Genomic DNA, 16,780 nt, shown 5'->3' with positions numbered 1-16,780 from the left:
CTCTTGCTTGGATGGTCCCAACAGTGATAGGTGGCTTCCTATTTGGGAACTGAGAACTATGTAGAGCATCTGCTCTATGTACTATGTTCACACAGGCATGAAAGGAAAGACAGAGCCCCTGGGGTTGTGTCAATATATTGCTTTGTACTTTGCAATGTTTGCATAGGGGTCTGTCAAGCCCTCCTTCCAGAAAGTGCAGTTCCTCAGGGACTGGGTCATATTTCTACTCCAGGTTCCTCCATTCAATCTGCCCCATCCACACATGGGCAAAAATGCTTTCGGAGTCTTGGCATTTGATAGCATAACTGTTTTGGGATTTTGTAGGTTTTCCCTAAGCTAAGAATTTCTGTGAACGTTGATGTAAGTTTTGTAAACAGTTTGTACTTTCAAACAGCTATTACATAAGTCATCTCATTTTTTTTTATTTGAAAGTTCAAATGGAACAGCCAAAATGAAACAAATGGCCTTTCCTTGATAGCAATATTAGTAGAAATGTTCCTGTTTTACACATGGAAAGCTATCAAATTGAGGCCTAATTACTTTACAGTTTTCAACAGGTGGTTCTTAATGGCAAAGCAGTTATCACACATTTAATAAGAATAGGAACTAACTAGGTGGACTTGGATGTTTGATTATCTATTTGAGCGTGTAATTGCATTTTCAATATAATTAGCAATAAATTGAATGTGTAAATTAATAGATGTATAGATGTATTTGCCCACATAAGTCATTGTAATTCAACACAATACTTTAGACCGAGGGCATTATTTCTCAGTTGATAGCAATATAATCTCATGATTACTGTTTTTCTTAATATTTTTTCTGACAGCAACAAAATATACATAATCAAAAGACATATTTTTAATAAGTTGAGATACCAAATTAAGTATAATTATTTTGATTAATTTAGACAAAATTTACGAAAGTAAATAATATTCCAATAGTTTAATTCAAATAATAAAACCAGCCTCCTTACTATGCTATTGAGAATTAACCCTAGGATTTTCTAGTGCTATATTATAAATTAATATAAAAAAGGGATTGTGAAATATTTGATTAAACTACTAGTCACACTATTGTTACTATTTTTCACACATTTTCACGTAGAGGAATTCAGTTAAATCCTGAACTCTTTTAGGGGAAATAAAAAACAAGATTTAGCATTAGTATAAAACAGCACTTTTTCCTCCTAAATGGTAATTTTAAGTAAAGTTAAACTATTCTTTACATATTTAGTGGGCTATATTATTTTTTCATGTGTAAAGGGCCCTACAGACACCAGGTCAATATAATACTTCTTTCCAATTACCATTATTTCATTGAGTATGAATTTACTATAGCACATAATTGATACATAATTGATATAGTTGGGGCTATCTACTGGGCATTATAAATTCCCTCCTCAGGTCAACACATGGCAGTTTCTTTCTGGAAGGGGGTAATACCATAAAATGTTTCTTCTACAGCCTGTTTTCTCTTTCTCTCTGTCTCTCTGCCTCCTTCTCTGTTCTTCCATCCCTCCTTTCTTTCTCTCTCTCTCCTTTGCTGGATTTATTTCTTTTTAAGATTTTATTTATTTATTTGAGAGAAAGAGAGAGAGAGAGAGATCACAAGCCAGGGGAGAGGCAGAGGGAGAGGGAGAAGCAGGCTCCCCACTGAGCTGGGAGCCAGATGCGGGGCTCAGTCGCAGGACCCCGGGATCATGACCTGAGCTGAAGGCAGATGCTTAACTGACTGAGCCACCCAGCTGCCCCCTGAGCCACCCAGGCACTCCATTTGCTGGCTTTAAAGCAGCAAGTTACATGGATGCCAGAGCCACTAGAAAATTAATTCTGTCAACAACTTGAGAGATCTGAGAAGCAGCTCCTTCCTCAGTAGAGCCTTTGAGGATGATCCAGTAGTAGCAGGTCTCTTGGCTGAAGACTTACTAGACCTTAAGCAGAGGACCCACTTAGATCATGCCCAGACCTCTGATCCATGGAAAACGTGACATAACACCTGCGTATTGTTTTAAGCCCCTCAGTGTTTGGTAATTTGTTATGCAGTTGCATAAAGCTAATACAGACAGAGCTGCAGCAAGGTTAGGCATGCCACCAATCTGCTCCCGTGGGACTTCCTAAGGCAGTCATTATAAAGCTTACTCACAACTAGTGTAACTCTTCGCTTATTTGTGAGGATAAGCTCTTCGTTTAGCAACCAGGAGGCTGAAATTGTTGTCTACATTACTAGAGTCTTCAGCTACCTTCCAGTCACGTGTACTGGCTAGTCCATTCAATTGCCAGCCTGTGATGAAATGTGCCACAATTCTGTTCTCACCTCTTTGCTGCTGAGGATGATGACACAGTAGCGCGTGTGCATGTCAAAGGGAAGAAACACGAGCTCCAGGCTTGAGGTCCCTTTTACTCCCAGGTGAAGAGTGTGTGTGGAGCAGAAGAACTCTCTGATGAAATTGGACTTAATTGCTACCAAAACATGAAGTAGAGCTTGTTTACATATCATTTCATAAGTGCTGTTCAAATAAAGCAGCTGTTTCAATTAGTGCTTCAAGTTTTGAAATGAATAAAAAAAATGTTCATAGCATTAGCACACCAAATTAGATGACACATGCATTTGTTAATGAAAGTACAGGTGACACCAGCACAAGCCTGATATCATAAAAATGTAAAATTATGACCCTCTATTAAAGATTCCTCAAAAAGGAAACTTTATTAGTATTTAAAATTAGCCTAGATTTACATATATAAATAGCAAAGTGGTTATCCAGGTAACTTCAACTTTTTTTGTGGACTATGTAAGAGTTCATGTAACATGGTGTAACAGAAAACTTGAACTGGAAATAGAGGAATGTTATATACATATTTTTTTTCCTATTGTTTTTGTTGACTTTAAAACATGTCTACAAGTTCTTCAACACTACTGTGAGTGTGGTGATATGGTGGGGCAGTCTCAGTGACTTGATCCTAACGAATAGTATGCTGGAAGATAGCAATGTGACTTCTGACACTAGAGCAAACAATGTAATACAATTTCTTCCCAATCATCCCTTTCTTGGCTCACTTGCTTTTAGAACCAACTTGTCATGCTGTGAAGAAGCCTAGGCCACATGAAAAGCCACATGTAAGTGTCTAGGCCAACAGCCCTACCTGAGGTCCTAGCCAATACGTATTAACCATCAGACATGTGAGTAAGGAAGCCTTTGGAATGACTCCAGCTGCAGCCTCCATCTGACTATAACTGCATGAGGATGCTGAGCAAGAAGAGTCTAGTTGAGGCCAGTTACTCCAGAAGTGTGAGAAATAATAATGCTAACACATTTTTATTGTTTAAGGCCACTACATTTGGGGTGGTTTGTTCTGTAGCTAGACAGCCACATCATTCCTATATCCATTGTCCTATTCACATTCTATTCATCTTTTCTACATCTATAGTTATTTCATAAAACAAAGTAGATCTGTGTTCTCCTTGTAATTTTAAACATGGTGAGACCTGCCACCTAAATAGGTTTAAACAGTTCAGAATACGCTAAAAGAAACATAAAAGTCATTTATTTAAATGCATTCATCATACGGGTAAGGAAACCAGGACTTGTAGTGAAAAGAAAGCAGGGACAGAGTCCTCCAAAGGGTCATGATCAGCACTTGGGCCTCCCACTCTGCCAGTAATCCCCAGGGCTTGCCTTTCTGGCTATTGTCATAACCATCTTTTTTTGGGCATTTCATTTACTGGTATGCCATGCACACAAAAGTCAGACATGAAGACAAATGAAAGCTTTTATTTGAGGTACTCACAAGTTCTTAAGGCATTTGGGGAATGGCAATCACTCTCAGGGCTATTCTCAGCATTACTGTCATAAGTAAACAGGAGAACAATATCAACAACACAAAAGAAAATAAAAAAATAATTCTCTATTTTCATTAAATCTTATAGAATCTTAAAAATTATGGCTGCCTACATGATATGCAAAGACCACAGATGTATTTCATATATCACCCTTATGTTTATATTGTTTCAGAAATTTGAAAAGAAAAATGCAAAAAGGAAACTAATAATCATCCATATTTCCACCACTGTTTCATACAATTTGGTAAAAATAATTCCTTTTTACTTTTGAATATGGAGAAATAAACATTTGATAAAAAAAAAAATCCTGAGGCCCAAAAGTAGTGGTCTCAACTTAGGATTACATAGGTATTTTCTCTAAAAGTGGTTCTAGAACTTGATTTCTTGGAAGATTCTCTTCTTTCAGCTTATTGTTTCCACATTTCCTTTTTTCTCATAAAGAAAGGAGATATGGACAGCTGCTTAAGCTCTGGTTGCATTTCTGAAAATTAATTAGCAGATCACAGCCTGAAGCAACTGCCTCCCTTGAAAGTTTCTGTATCTTCCAGAACCCATCAATTTTCCCCCAAACTGCTCTTCTCTTAATATTCATGATTACTTTGCTCAACAAGCTGGCAATTAGCATCTGGGCTCTCAGATATTGTTTGCCTGATTTTTTTCTGAGAATACAAAACTCCATATTTTCTCACCTTGTCATCTGCTTTTGCCTGAATTTGATGCTGTAAAAATATATGGGCTCTTTCCAAGTAAAGTTCTAGCCATATTGATTCATTTCTCCACTGCCTTTTCTTGATACAACATTCTTAATAAGGTTTACCAGATCTTGTAATTTTTTCTCTGCTTTATTTCAACTCACAGACATTCTGATTAGCTGTTGTAATATTTTATGTAACTTGAACATTTGATAGACACTTTAAGGCTATCAGAGATATATTAGATATTTTTAGCATTTATAAAGGAGATTATACAGAGAATGGAAAAAACAACAAAGAATGCTTATTTCTCAATGTATGGCTCCACTGCCATCTCAATAATGGAGCTCTGGGTAGAATGCCTGATTAAAATCCTCAGATAATTTCAGAACTTCATTTTGCTCAATACTTGCAATATCTAGCCCTTTAGTCATTTTCTTTCTCATAATGAATAGAAAAGCAGAGCAATTTGGGCTTCATCTCCCTTTACTTTTCTTTAAGTATTTTCTTAGAGAATAGCCTTTTGAATAAATCAGAGTTGCCTTATCCTCAAAGGAGATTCTCAAGCCCAGAAAAATTGAGTTACCTGTACTACTTACGGCAAAGATGGATAGAAAAAAAATGCAGACGTAGAAATGTTATTACCTTGCTCATATAAATTGATTATCATGATTAATTTGGAGACATCAGAAAATAATTAAATAAAATAACTTGGTTTAGGAAAATTCTATTTTACCTGATCAACATTCTTGAGTCTAGAAATTCAGTGATAAACCCACCTTGTTTACAAAACCACTATCTTGCAGGTCAAAAGACAGAATGGGAAATCAACTCTGCCTTTTGGTTACTCCCTGTGCCTCAGTCTATGCTATCATTTTCCTAAATGCTTATCAATTATTGTTGAAGCTATGGAAGAAGGAGTATTTTTAAACCCTTGGTTTTAAAGAAGAAATATCATCAAAAGAGGTTAAAATTATACAAAATACAGTTGATCAAGGAAGGGAATATTTTCTACTAATTTAGCAGTGGGCTAAAGTGAGTGAAACCTACTTAGGAGGTGTGAAGGGATAGCATTTTTTTTTTCTGCAGTAGTAGTACACAGCTCCTTTCAAACTAAAATAATCAAAATGACATTGAACTGGTTCTATTCAGAGTATGAATGAATCAACCCCAAGAATGACTTCCTATTCAACCCTTTTCCAGTGGGGAGGGAAGATCTTTTTTTATAAGCCTTCATGAAGCTACTCTTGGGCTAGCATTCATGGCCATGCTCAAATCAAAGAGCAAATTTTCTGGTTAAAGACTAGTCTTCAGGCATCATGGGAAGGAAATGCAAGAGGATTGATTTTGATAATTCTCTATCTTCACTCTATCCTCTATATGTCCAGGGCTTCTTTAGAAAAGGACCTAGTGGCCATCTGAAGGGCAATAAAAATGGGATTTAAAAAATATATATTTTATTTATTCATGAGAGACACACACACACAGAGGCAGAGACACAGGCAAAGGGAGAAGCAGGCTCCACACAAAGAGCCTGATGTGGGACCCAATCCTGGGACTCCGGGACTCCAGGACCACGACCTGAGCCAAAGGCAGACGCTCAAATGCTGAGCCATCCAGGCGTCCCCCAAATGGGATATTTGCTGGGGTTTTTTGTACCACTTTGCCTCTGAGCAATTGAGTAAGTCTGTAAAGCAAGGTGTACCAACCTGAGGTGCAAGGACAGAGTGTATCTATGAATTCAAATGGAGAAAAAAAATTCCATCTTGACTTCGACTCTATTTTTTTTAAGATTTTTTTTTCATTTATTTACTCATGAGAGACACACACAGAGACAGAGGCAGAGACATAGGCAGAGAGAGAAGCAGGCTCCCCTCAGGGAGCCTGATGTGGGACCCTATCCCAGGACCCCAGGACCACGACCTGAGCCAAAGGCAGACGCTCAAATGCTGAGCCACCCAGGTCCCCCTCCACTAACTCTTAATGGTAATTCAAACCAAACCAAAGTAGCATTAGCTGTAATATGACTTGGTCACCAAATAATCATGGATATGTTTATATCACATTTCAATTCTTATACATATCTTAAGCTATTATTTACATTCATATTTACTTTTAAAGTATGGTAGTTATTACATCCACCAGTAGATTTTATTGTGCTTTATGTTAATGAAGAAGTACATATCTTCACATATTAAAATTTTTAAATATGTATATTATCTGCTGGAGTATTAGTTTCCTCTATGCCATAGACTGAATTGTGTCATCCTTAAATTCTTATGTTAAAGCCCCAATTCTCCAAATGACTATATTTGGAGATAGGACCTGTAAGAGGGTAATTAAGGTTAAATGAGGGTAGGGCCTGATACAACAGAATTAGTGTCCTTATAAGAAAAGACAACAGTGAGCTTACTCTATCTATGTACAAAGAGGTCATGTAAACCCACAGCAAGAAGGCTGCCACCTACATGTCAAGAGAAGAGGCCTCCAAATGAAAATTATCTTGCCCGTACCTTGATCTTGGACTTCCAACCTCCAGAGCTATGGGAGATAAACTTCTATTGTTTAGGCCACCCTTTCTATATTATTTTGTTATTGCAGCCTGGGGAAATTACAACACTCTGTAATCCTTGCATCTTATTTTAAGTATTTATAAAACTTTATTCTGTGAAGTAGAATAGGATTCATCAGACTGGCAAAGACTGTGGTGATATTAAAAACAGATATGAAATCCTCATGTAGAGCAAGAGGATCATGGCAAATTGTGACTCTTAGTACATACATCTGGCTTTTGATTCACTGTACTTCCATTGGAGATTTGCCTAATTCTAATTGTCACCAATTATTCAGTGTAGTAAAATAAACTATTTTAAAACAATGGCCATGCAGAATCCATCTTTTCTGGATTTTTAGCAAGAATCAAGACCCAGAAAAATATCTCTACCAGGGCCTTCTTTTATTTGTGTGGCTACTCTGGGCCAAGTTACTCTGAGAGACAAGGATAAATGACAATGCCCCTAAGCTCATGGAGTATAGTCTGTCATACAAAGTAAATCTGCAAGAAATAATTACAAAGCAGAAAGATAAACACTTCAACACCTTTTCAACTTCCATTCACACTCTCCTATAATCCATATGCATGAGCATATGTCTTGTATGTCCCCTTGCCTATCCCTTCTCTCCTTCAGCAATTCCTTCTTCCTATGATCCTTTTCTACTTGTAGGAAAGTCCTCCTCTGCTCTAGATTCGGGCCACCAAAATCTTACTCACATTTCAATCCCAATTTGTAGGTGATAAAGAAGAACAGCAGAGTATAGCATATGCATGAGAAAAAAGTGCTTAGTACCTCATTGTTTTCCTTAAATGCCTTCTCTTTCTAGGTCTGCAATTTTTTTCTACTAGTCTTTGCCATAAATAATATAGTAAACTCAATTTTTCTGGGTTTGAGGATCTTTTTGAGGAAAAGGCAACTCTGATTTATTCAAAAGATACTTTCATTAGCTATTTTCCAAGGAAATATGGAAAGAGAAGATAAAGGAGATGAAGCTCAGGAAAATCTCTATATCTAGATAGTGGTATTCCTTGTCAATGAGCTCCAAGAACTTTTTTTTTTTTTTTTGGTACAACATACATTACTGAATGCATTCTGCCCTGTACAATTGTCTCCACTTGTGTAGATATTTTTTTCTTCTCTACTTCATGGTTGGCTCCTTGAGAATCAGATCTATGACTTATTTATCTGATAGTCCTCTGATACTATGAGCACTGCTTGAGGGGCCACTTAGTAAGAATTTATTAAATGATAAATAATTCAATGTTGCTGAAAAAAATAGCAAGTCATATTACTATAGGAAATTATTTATATAGTGCTCATTTCTGAGCACCGCTGACCCACCATTTAATTTTATTTTAAAGTGTGGCTAAAATCAATGTCCTGTCCTGATCCTTGCTGGCAATCCTTAGGATTTAATTAGAATAAAAAGTTCTTAACTGCTCTTGCTTATGCTCATGGATCATTTTCCCATAAAGTAAAAGGTGTGATGAATATAAAGTTTTATCAACCATGCGGTTTCAAATGTGCTGTTTTATATGTATCTGTTGCTTAAGAAGAGTAGCCTATAGATAGAGGTATTTTACAGCTTTTTAATAGGAGACTTTACCTTTTTTATGCCACCTGGAAGATAATTTCATCACTTTACTGCTCATTTGAGAAGAGAATATTTATTATTTGGGGAGATATTGAGTGAAGTGATCTGAGGAAGAGTATCAGTTAGCATCTGCTAGATTGTGCTGCAGTGACACCCATATCTCAGTGGATTAGCACAATAGTTTACTTTGTGCACACATTACATGTCCATTTTAGGTGAAGGGTATGTACTCAAAGATCTCTGGTGAAGGGAACTCCATTTCTTTAGTAATTGTATCAGGAAAAGGGAACAAGAAAAATTTTCCACTGGATCTTAAAGCTATCCTTTGGAGAAAACATTCAGTACTTTTTCTCATATGCTATTGGCCAATTAAGTTATATATTCACACATCAACTGGGGGAACGCAATATTATCACATGCCTAAAAAGAATAAAACAGGGATTTTTGTTAAGAGCTCTAAAAAAAGATTACTGATAGTTTATGGAGTATTTTTTTAACCTTTTCTTGATCTCTTATATTGTTACCTTGTTGATTAGACCTAGAGATCAGAGTGGGTGTTATTGAGACAATGTAATGCTTATTGTATGGTATATATTACCTGCAAATGTTATTAATCATAGAGGTACTACACCAGACTTCCATTCTGGTCATGATTCAAAATGCATGTTCTTAAATTTTATTTCTAACTGGAAATCTATTCAAGACAAACATTAAGGAGAGCTTTAAGAAAAACGATGTGTAACATTACTAAGTATTATTTTATTAAGACATTTAAAGGTCAAAAGGCCTCATTATGCCAATGAAGCCAGACTGATGAAATACTAGAAAACTTTGTGCTATTTGGAATAGAACTCTCTTTTGTGTCCCCTCATAGTGGAACCTGTTGATTGCCTATCCCAATAACCATAAGCCCTTCCTCCTCACTGACAAAACCCTCATTTTGTTTTGATGTGTATGCAGAGAAGGGTGGTTTCTCAGTCTTCCTTCCAGCTAGATTTGGCCAAGTGGCTACAAGTAGAAGTGCTGTGTGCTATTTCTGGGAAGTTGCTCTAACAAAGAAAGAAAGGGCACACTTCTATTGTGCTTCATCCTTTCTGCTGCCTATAAAGCGGATTTGATTGTTGGAGTTCTGGATACTTTAGCTGATCCTTGAGAAAGTGAATAAAGATTTGCCTGCTATATGAAGGAGCCTGGAGGTGTTGTATAGCAAGCAGTCAGGACTCCAAAAGAAGAAGCCATAATAAGTGTTTCTAATAAATCTCTTAAGAACTGTCAGAAAAACAGCCTTTGAGGTCAATATAAGACTATTCTGTTTAAATCCAACATATAAATTTGGAGCTCAGCATTCAGCCCAGACCAGTACTGACACGATAACCCAGGTACCTTCCCTTTTCCTTGAAAAACTGTAGCCTTTGACTTTTTAAATCCCCCTCTTACCTTTGATCTGATAGACAGTCTTCACAGAGGTGCATAGGAGTAAATCCTCAATCCTTTAAACAAACGGCCCTGAGACTTAATCTAAGAAGCCTGATTAATCTATTTTGGATTGTGTCCTCCCTGACCAGTACTCAATATCACTATATCTTTATGTTAATTTTATCACAGGAAGCCTTGAGCAAGGAACTAAGAAAGTAAAGTATTATTTTTTTTTAATTTTTATTTATTTATGATAGTCACAGAGAGAGAGAGAGGGAGGCAGAGACACAGGCAGAGGGAGAAGCAGGCTCCATGCACTGGGAGCCGGACGTGGGATTCGATCCCGGGTCTCCAGGATCGCGCCCTGGGCCAAAGGCAGGCGCCAAACCGCTGCGCCACCCAGGGATCCCGAAAGTAAAGTATTAGAAATATGAAAGAGACTATATGAGAAGGAATGATCCATAATGTTTGAGACCATGATAGGCACATTTCTTAAGCTGTACTTCATGCTGAGTTGGTAATTATTTTGGATGAATACTTGCAAAGTGTCCTTTCTAGCCAAAATTAAATTATAAATGTCTTAGTAATTGTTTATTCCATCATGTTTTAGATTTGAGAACTATAACATAGAAAATATAGCTTTATCTATAGCTTCAGTAATTATGAAACTTTGGATCTAATCAAAATCATTCCAGAATATTGTATGAAAAAAAAAAACATGTTAAAATTTGGGATACAGGGATGCCTGAGTGATGCAGTGGTTTAGCGTCTGCCTTTGGCCTGGGGCATGATCCTGGAGTCCCGGGGCTGAGTCCCACATCAGGCTCCCCGCATGGAGCCTGCTTCTCCCTCTGCCTGTGTCTCTGTCTCTCATGAATAAAAAAAAAAAGAAAAAAAAGAAAAAAAATTGGGATACAGAATTCCTATACTGCATTCCAAATTCAGAAAGACTTGGAGCACCTGAGTGGCTCAGTAGGTTAAACATCCGACTCTTGATTTTGGCTCAGGTCATGGTCTCAGGGTTGTGAGATGGAGCCCCATGTCAGGCTACATGCTCAGCAGGGGAGTCTGCTTGGGATTCTCTCTCTCCCTCTGCCTCTCCCCCTCCATTCACATATGTTCTCTCGCTCTAAAATATATAAATACATATTTTAAAATAAGAGAAAGCTAAAAATAAAATAAAATAAAAAAATAAGAGAAAGCTGATTCAATTTTGCTGTTCATTAAACTGATCCAACTTTGAGTTACTTAAGCTCACAGATACTGATAGCATTTCTTTGAGATTTGATTCCAGTTTAATATGTGATACTATAAATTATTCGTAATTAATGTGGAGAAATTATTTCAAGGCCATTCAGGTAAAATCTACCATGCCACACAGCTGCTTAATCAAGAAACAAGGGACTAAAGAGATAAAAACTTAGGAGAAGTATTTACTGAAGAGTTTTTAGAAACACCAGCACTTCATACTACAAAGAAATTAACATAAAATAACTACAATACTCTACTCTTACGGTATCTATACTGATGCTTTATTGCTGAAGGTATTAATTCATATTTTATTGTTCATTAAAGCAAAATGTAAAAGGAAGATTTTGAATGCCTTAGTTAAGCATGTAATTAGCATTCAATAAAACAAATGCTGTGAGACAAAAATGGTTTCCCCTTTAACAATTTTTTTTCACATAACAACCAATGAAGAATATAATAACATAATAAATATAATCCTTATAATCTCATAATACTATTGCCTTAAATTCAATTTGCTTTTGGAAAATAAACTATATTCGTTTAAATCTTAGCAAGATCTGCACAAATCATTTGCCAAATCCTTGACTCCTGATACATTTTTGCATCTAAAAGGATGATACTATCATTGTTAAGCATTACACCAAGACAAAGGTATAAAATATACTAACAACATAGTAGCTATCCTGTAATTATGTTATAGTAATGGTCAACATATGCATGCATTTCACTAATACATACTTGCATTATTTTCTTTCTGCCTGACTTTCTTTAACCTTGGCAATGTTGTTTTTATTCTATTTCACATTAAATAGTTATACTATAAATTTAAAATAGATAAGAAATATAAAACAATCTAACTTTTAAAAATTCTGCTTCTTTCTTCCAAAGTCAAAGTTTCTTTCTAAACCAAATACAGACCTCATAATGTAGGTGGAATAAATTTAAATACAGTTGATCCTCATTATCCACAAATTCTGGTTATTTGCAAATTTGTCTCCTCACTAAAATTGATTTGTATCCCCCAAATCCATACTCACAGAGTTCCCTCTGTTATTTGTGGACGTGAGCAGTGTGGCAAAAAGTTCTAGTCAGTGGTCACACAAGTTCCCAGTGAAGGTCAAACAAGGTGACACTGGGCCTTTCTGTTTCAGTTCTCATATGTAGAAGACTAGAGGATGGAGATAGTAGGAGGCAGTACAGAAGTACAAACGCTCAAGAACCTCCACCTCTGGTGCCAAATAGACACGGTTTGAAACAATTTGACAGAACCTTTTAGTGGGTTAGCCTCATGCAAGTCATTTAATACTACTGAACCTTATTTTCTCTATGTGAAGAAGAAAAAAAATCTACCAGGATGGATTGTTTTGGGGATTTACAATTATAACCTATGTGATTACATATATTTCTTCTAGGAATAATGGTTCGGTATTCACTTGCTGAGTGCCATAATTTTATGGAATATGACTATTACAAATAATGAGAATCCACTGTATTTAATCAAGTGCATATTTATTCAATTTTCATGCACATAGCCTAGTAACATATGAGAATAGAATAAGTGGGAATAATATAAATTTTGTATATATTATAAATTAAATATTTCAAATAAATGAATACTATATAATTAATAAAAAGTTTAGTTGAATGCTAATTTCTTAAAATTTTTCCTTAGACAATTATGAGCATAAAATATGTTCACATTTACCTATCGTTCATGTGGTGAGTGACTTTTCCAGATTCTGTTAATTGAGATGGCAAAGAGAGAAATGTCGAGGATTCCACCAACCTTACACTAAAACAAATGGAAAAAAGGATTATTTTGAATTCTACTATAACAAAATTAAAATGACCACAAAACATACTTTTAGACTTTTTTCCATCATTCATAAAATATAATTAGAATCAGAATAAATTACAGTTAAAAAATCCACATGCCCTCATTCTGCATCTCAAAGCATATATGTTTTCAAAAAAGGAAAGGTCAGAGTGCCTGGCTGGTTCAGTTGGTAGAGCATGCAACTCTAAATCTCAGGGTTGTGAGTTCAGGGCACATGTTGGGTGTAGAAAGTACTTTAAAAGGCGGGGTGAGGGGGGAGACCTGGAATTGAAATATGTAAAAAATAATATTCTATTATATAGAAAGGCAATGCTAAATTTTAATAGCAAGGAAATTTAGAATATAAATGACTGCCAAAATTATATTCCAGAAACAAAATGGAATCATATACTGGTCTCAGTGTATTGTCAGAGCTGTAAACATTTCATAACTTCTAATCTTATTTCCAAAAAAAAAAGAGAGAAATGTTTCCTTCAGGACTGGACATGAGATGTGGATACCTACTTAATCAGTGCATTAGTAATTATGCCATCTACAGAAATTACATAGCAATGCTGTCCTACTTACAAGATACTGCTCATTCATTCAAGAAACAGTTATGGGGAATCCATTATATGTTAGATGTGGACTAGCTGCTGGAAATACAAGGATGAATCTGTTATCGTCTCTGCCTTAGGTTGCCCACATTATAGTGGAGGTTAGTTTGGAAATGATCCTCTGGATGTGGGTCAAAGATGTCAGGAATGCCTAATTCTATCTGCAGAGTTGAAGAGAATCTGTATGATATTAAGAACAGATTTATTAAAACTTAATTCTGTAAGAACTAAATGCAGGCTGCACCAAGAGGGGGACTTCAGTGTGAAGATTATTTTGAGTTAAAAGAAATAAAAAACCAGCAGGTTCAGGTCAAGCTCTTCATCTTCCTCTCGACTTACTAAATTTTCATTGGAAAAAAGATATCCTTCCTGTAGCAGGAAAAGAGCTATTAACAGAGATTCTTCTTTAGCTAAGAAATGTATCTGCATAATAGGACAACCCCTGTTTTCCAGACATCTCCTCTCACTTTCTTGCTAATGGTCTTCCTCCCCTTTGTATCCTCACACCTCTATCTCTCTGTTTAGCTCATATAAGTCTCATATTGTCTCACTGTATTTGGAGTTTCATGTGTGTGTGAATTCCCCTTATGTAAGAAACTAAATTTCATTTTCTCCTGTCAATCTGTCTCATGTCAATTGGATTCTTAGTTCAGCTAAAAGGATCTTGAAGAGCAAAGAAAATTTCTTCCTTCTCAACAATTCGTTAAAATAAATCTTTATTATGTAACAGTTATTAATCTCATAATACAAGCTTTACAATAAAAATAGATCAATAATAAAATTAATCAAATGTTTTAGTATTGAAACACAAACACACATACAACTGCATACAAAACTAAAATGTAGCACAATTCATACATCTTAATGTTTCAATGTTGAAGGGGCTCAAGGCAGCCTCTGCTCCCCAAATGTACCACTTTGGCATGCAGATTATTTGAAGCCGAAGGCAATCAAGACCCTGTGAGCTCAAAAAAGCTTTTTGCTTCTCCCTTAATTATAAAGAAGAATCAAAATTGGGAGTTTTTCCCAGAATAAGGGTTATTAGCAGAAATAAATTTTATCCAAGTGAATAATAAATTTTATCCATCTGTATGGCAGGGCAAATGTCTAATTACCAAACATCTGCTTTTCTTCTCTCCTTGTGAGGTGCATTCCTTTCCTCTAAAATCTCAGACCCCTACTTCCTTCTCTTTAGTTCAGGATGACATATATATCTCATTTTGCCTGTCTTTGGAATTTTTTTGTCTGCATGGATTCCCCATACTTACATTATTAAATTTGATTTTCTCCTATTAATCTGTCTCATGTCAATGTGATTCTTAGTCTAACTAGGACCCTTAAAGGGGACAGGAATTCTTGCTCACCAACAATGTTAATGTCACTTTCTTTCCTTTTAAGTTGGTAGTTCTGATAGTTTCATATATAAGGATTGTAAGGAATTATATTAATATCAAACACTAAAAATTTTTAAACAGACAAAATTTACTATAGGAAAATGTAAACTATGAACTATGTAACACATGTATCAGACTACCAGATTTGCTTTTATCATTTTAAAGTTATAGTTAAGCAAATGTAGGAAGAGTTCCTCTTGAGAGAATAATTTTAATTTAAATTAAGGTGTTGAACTCTCATTCAAATCTCATAAAATTATGAGGCAGAAAAAATTTACAATGTTTCTTTATATTTCTATAAATCCAAGGTGAATCATCAGGGCAATTTATTTAGGTCATAATTTGTTCTGGCTAAAAAACAGTCACAAGGATAATACAATTTTATACACCAATAAAAAGACTAAACCAATAAAGTAAATATGAGGTTTTTTGCATACTGTGCATATACCATTTTGAGATAAAATAGCATTTGAAAAGTCCCTGCATAATTACATTGAAGATGTCCTCCTTAAAATAGAAATATTAACTGTAAAAATAAAATACAAACTGCCATTAAAATGAAGAAAAATCCTATTTGATTACTGTAGTTTCTAAATTGGTGGTTTTCACACTTCAGTGTTTATTATAAACATCTGCAGTGCTTGGTCCAAATACATATTCCCAAGCTCTATTTGTATGAATTCTGACTTAGTTAAGTCTGGTATGGCTTCCAGGAGCCTCCATTTAAAACAAGCTCTCCAGATGCTTTTTAAACAGCTTATACATGGATTAAACTTTGAACAATCTTGACTTAGACCAGCATTGCTCTAACATTAATGTACAAACAAATCCTCAGGAGATGTTAAATGCAGAGTCTGACTCAAATGGATTGAGGTGGGCCTGAGATTCTGTTTGTGTAACAAGCTCCCAGGTGATTGAGTTTGCTGATTCAAGGATGATACTTTGGGAACAGTCTAATCTAAAACAAAAATTATTTTTCAAAAGTTCTTTTCTGGCTACCAGAAAAAGAAAGGCAAGAAATGGCAGAGTTAGAGTTCCCTCCCCTATAAAAGCAATAAAAACACTGGAAAAGATTGTAAAAATTAACTTTTTTTCAGAACTCTGGTTAATTAATGAAAAGCTTGCAGCAATTTGAGTCATATTTATTCAAGGAGAACCACCACACCTTGATAAGAACAGCAGAGTTTGTGGCCTTGTAGCTTTACTGTTGTAACTCCCATCTTTCCACTGCTCTGTAGTAACCTTGAAAATCAGCAGTCTTGCAACTAAGGTAGTTGTAAAAATGGGCAGGCTTATAGCCACATGAGGGCACAGACTGAGATTGCAGCTCTTCAAAAAAAGTCTCATCCCTGAACATTGTTACTTTTTCCTCTGTCTCACAGCTCCCTAGAAAAATTCAGTTTGCAAGGTGTTGTCTTTACTGACCTGGCTCAAATGAAAACAGCAATATCCAGGATGTTTGCTGAAAACAATCAGTAGCAAATGTACCTGAGTTTCCTACAGCAGTTGGATCAAATAAGAGCTTGCCAAAACATCAAAGGAAGATCTGGGGAACAAGATGATTATGTGAGGGGTTGAAGGAGCTTGCTGGATCCCCAAACTATG

The 16,780-nt window shown here is 35.8% G+C and overlaps 1 protein-coding gene across 1 annotated transcript in view; it reads right to left on the bottom strand.

The window, feature by feature from the left end:
• Positions 1-16,780, bottom strand: part of CFAP47 (cilia and flagella associated protein 47) — a 491,966-nt gene that overhangs the window by 227,196 nt on the left and 247,990 nt on the right. Inside the window, exons 40-42 of the mRNA XM_055338249.1 lie at positions 13,054-13,140; positions 3,789-3,844; positions 2,317-2,462 (exon numbers count right to left, since the gene is read on the bottom strand). Coding sequence (XP_055194224.1) covers positions 2,317-2,462; positions 3,789-3,844; positions 13,054-13,140 — 289 coding nt within the window. The remainder of the gene's footprint in view (positions 1-2,316; positions 2,463-3,788; positions 3,845-13,053; positions 13,141-16,780) is intronic.

This window comes from Nyctereutes procyonoides, unplaced genomic scaffold (assembly GCF_905146905.1).
Source record: "Nyctereutes procyonoides isolate TBG_1078 unplaced genomic scaffold, NYPRO_anot_genome, whole genome shotgun sequence".
Taxonomy (NCBI): domain Eukaryota; kingdom Metazoa; phylum Chordata; class Mammalia; order Carnivora; family Canidae; genus Nyctereutes; species Nyctereutes procyonoides.
The sequence above is the reverse complement of the archived record's forward strand: the minus strand, read 5'-3'. Positions and strand labels throughout refer to the sequence as shown.